The sequence below is a fragment of the Vigna radiata genome, unplaced genomic scaffold (genome assembly GCF_000741045.1).
Source record: "Vigna radiata var. radiata cultivar VC1973A unplaced genomic scaffold, Vradiata_ver6 scaffold_350, whole genome shotgun sequence".
NCBI lineage: Eukaryota > Viridiplantae > Streptophyta > Magnoliopsida > Fabales > Fabaceae > Vigna > Vigna radiata.
The window spans coordinates 247,483-249,910 of record NW_014542187.1 but is presented as its reverse complement, the minus strand read 5'-3'; the positions used below and the strand labels follow the sequence as shown (position 1 = coordinate 249,910).

The following is a 2,428-nucleotide window of genomic DNA, read 5'->3' as shown; positions in this document are numbered from 1 at the left end:
ACGGTTTTAGTTTGTATGATTAGTTAGATCAAATCTGTTCATCAGTTTAGTGTAGGTTTTTTTTTTCATTTTATTTCTTTGTTTTATTTTTAAACAGATTTCTTTCCTTAATTTTTTTTTCTTTTCCATTTCATTGTATTTTTAATTTCCCCACCTAGTCTTTTAGTAAATAGGAAATAAAAGCGAGAATTAACCAAACACCTTGAACTTAATTGTACCGAGTCCGAGGATCGATACGTAGGTTGTCCCTATACTACATTAGTGGGGAAATCTAGTTTGTTCTGATTTTGTGCGACCAATATCAGTTTAAAAGTTACCTCCCAGCAAACGCTTCTTTAATGTCACTAGCTTGACCCAATAAGCTCATGTTGCATCTTTAATTGTGGTGTCATGCTTTCCTTGAGAACGCCAACCGGTCTTTAGCATCTTCCTATTCACCTTCTTGGTTCTCCTAAATGTAGGAGATTTAATCTCTATCAGCCCATCAGCTCTGAGGTTTTCTACAACCCAGAGCTTTTTGTTGAACTACACAGGCAGGCCTAGTCTCAGCCCTTCATGCTCTTTGAGAGGATTTTGGTGAACACTTGCTCCTTTGCAGTCTTTTTCCTCCTCATTCACCTGTGACAGAAAACACTTTTTACCTTTCTTTTTTGATATAGCAGCTTTGGTTCCATTCCCGATTGCATCTTTAAATGCTGCTTTGGGACTGGTCTTCTTTTCCTGGGCTTGTTGCCCAGTGTTGCAGGCATTGAAGATCACCTCCACTTCTTAGTCCATGAGGGCTATGGTACCCTTATCAACATTGATGATTACTTTGGNTGTCTTCATGAACGNCCTTCCAAGAATAATAGGGATCTCCGCATTTTCCTCCATCTCTAACACCACAAAGTCCACTAGGAATCTCAAGTTGTTGATTTGCACCATCATATCTTCTATTACAGCATAGGGTCTTTTGGGGCATCCGTTTGCCACGAGNAGAGACATTTTTGCCAGCTTAACTTCTAAGTCACCAATCTTTNTGAGAACAGTCAAAGGCATAAGATTGATGTTGGACCCCAAATCAATTAAGGCTTTCCCTATTTTATGGTTTCCAATGGTGCATGGAATAGTGAAACTTCCTGGGTTTGCCACCTTAGGAGGAGGTGCTTTCTGCAAGATCACACTGCAATCCCCCTGAATCTCAGTTGTGCCCTCTTTTAGATTTTTCTTTTTCTTGAGGAGCTTCTTTAAAAACTTTGCGTATTCTGGAATCTGATGCAGAGCCTTAGTCACAGGAATTTCTATCCTCAATTCCTTGGAGATCTCATCAAAGTATCCTGATTGTATCTCTTTTTCTCCTGAGGGACACTCCTCAGGATGGTTTTTCTCAATTTTTTTAATTTTTTTGTTTTTTCTTTTTGTTTTCTCTCTACCTCTTCTCTCTCTTTTTCCTCCTCCTTTTCTTTTTCTCTCCTCTTCTTTTTCTTCTCTCAACTCATATTTTTCTTTCTCTTTTTCTTTTTCCCTCTCTTCATTTATACTCACAACAATTTTGCATTCTTCTTTGGGGTTAACCTTAGTATTAGCCCCAAAGTCTTTAAAAGGCATCTCCTTTAACTGTTGGGCTATTTGACCAATCTGTACCTCCAAGTTTCTAATATCCACATTTGTGCTTTTCTCGTTGACAAAGTTGCCTGCATTAATTGTTGTAGAATTTCTTCAAGTCTTGTAGTTTTGTCAGACAACAAGGGTTGTTGCTGCCATTGTTGTTGCTGTTGTGGTGACCTATTGAATTGTCCACCAGTCTTCCCAAATTGACTCTATCCATTGCTTGGTGAGATTTCCACCCGTGGTTATAATTATTGGGGCAAAACTGGTTGCCCAAGTATTTGACTTCCTCATTAAGATTCTCAGGCACTGCACATTGACCATTAATATGGTCACCCTGATGGGTGTCGCACCCCATACANATTTAATGTGCATAAAATGCAGTACAATGCTAGGAAGTTACTCCTAGGTCGTCTCTCAAGGACCAAACTGTGGTTCGAGAATTAGGTCAAACACGTAGTGGGGGGTTGGTGAAGACTTCGTGAATGCGGATAAACTAAATTTAAACACGAATGCAAACAGAAATGTAAAACGAAATGTAAAAACGGAATGTGAAAACGGTTGGTCATTAACTCAATCACTATGCTTCCAATCACAGAGTAACGACAAGTACACACTACTCTAATCCAAATCCAACACGAATCACCCAACTAAGTGAAGGTTAATTCGGTCTTCAAAATTGCAAACTAATGCTCAAATCCAATTAGTCATCCACCATGTAGTCTAATCAACTAAGCGAAGATTAAAGTGCAAGAGTATACCTAAGCGTATACCTAATCGCAGGCACACAACAAATTAAATATTGAGTTAAATCAGAGCAGCAATATGACAATTAAAGTGC

General features: G+C 38.8%; 1 protein-coding gene across 1 annotated transcript; it reads right to left on the bottom strand.

The window, feature by feature from the left end:
• Positions 1 to 768: 768 nt before the first annotated feature.
• Positions 769 to 1,807, bottom strand: LOC106779202. The gene is made up of 3 exons (XM_014667269.1): positions 1,765 to 1,807; positions 1,555 to 1,673; positions 769 to 1,251 (listed from the first exon to the last, which is right to left on the bottom strand). Exons 1-3 carry the CDS (start codon positions 1,805 to 1,807, stop codon positions 769 to 771), a joined length of 645 nt encoding a protein of 214 aa, XP_014522755.1.
• Positions 1,808 to 2,428: the final 621 nt, after the last annotated feature.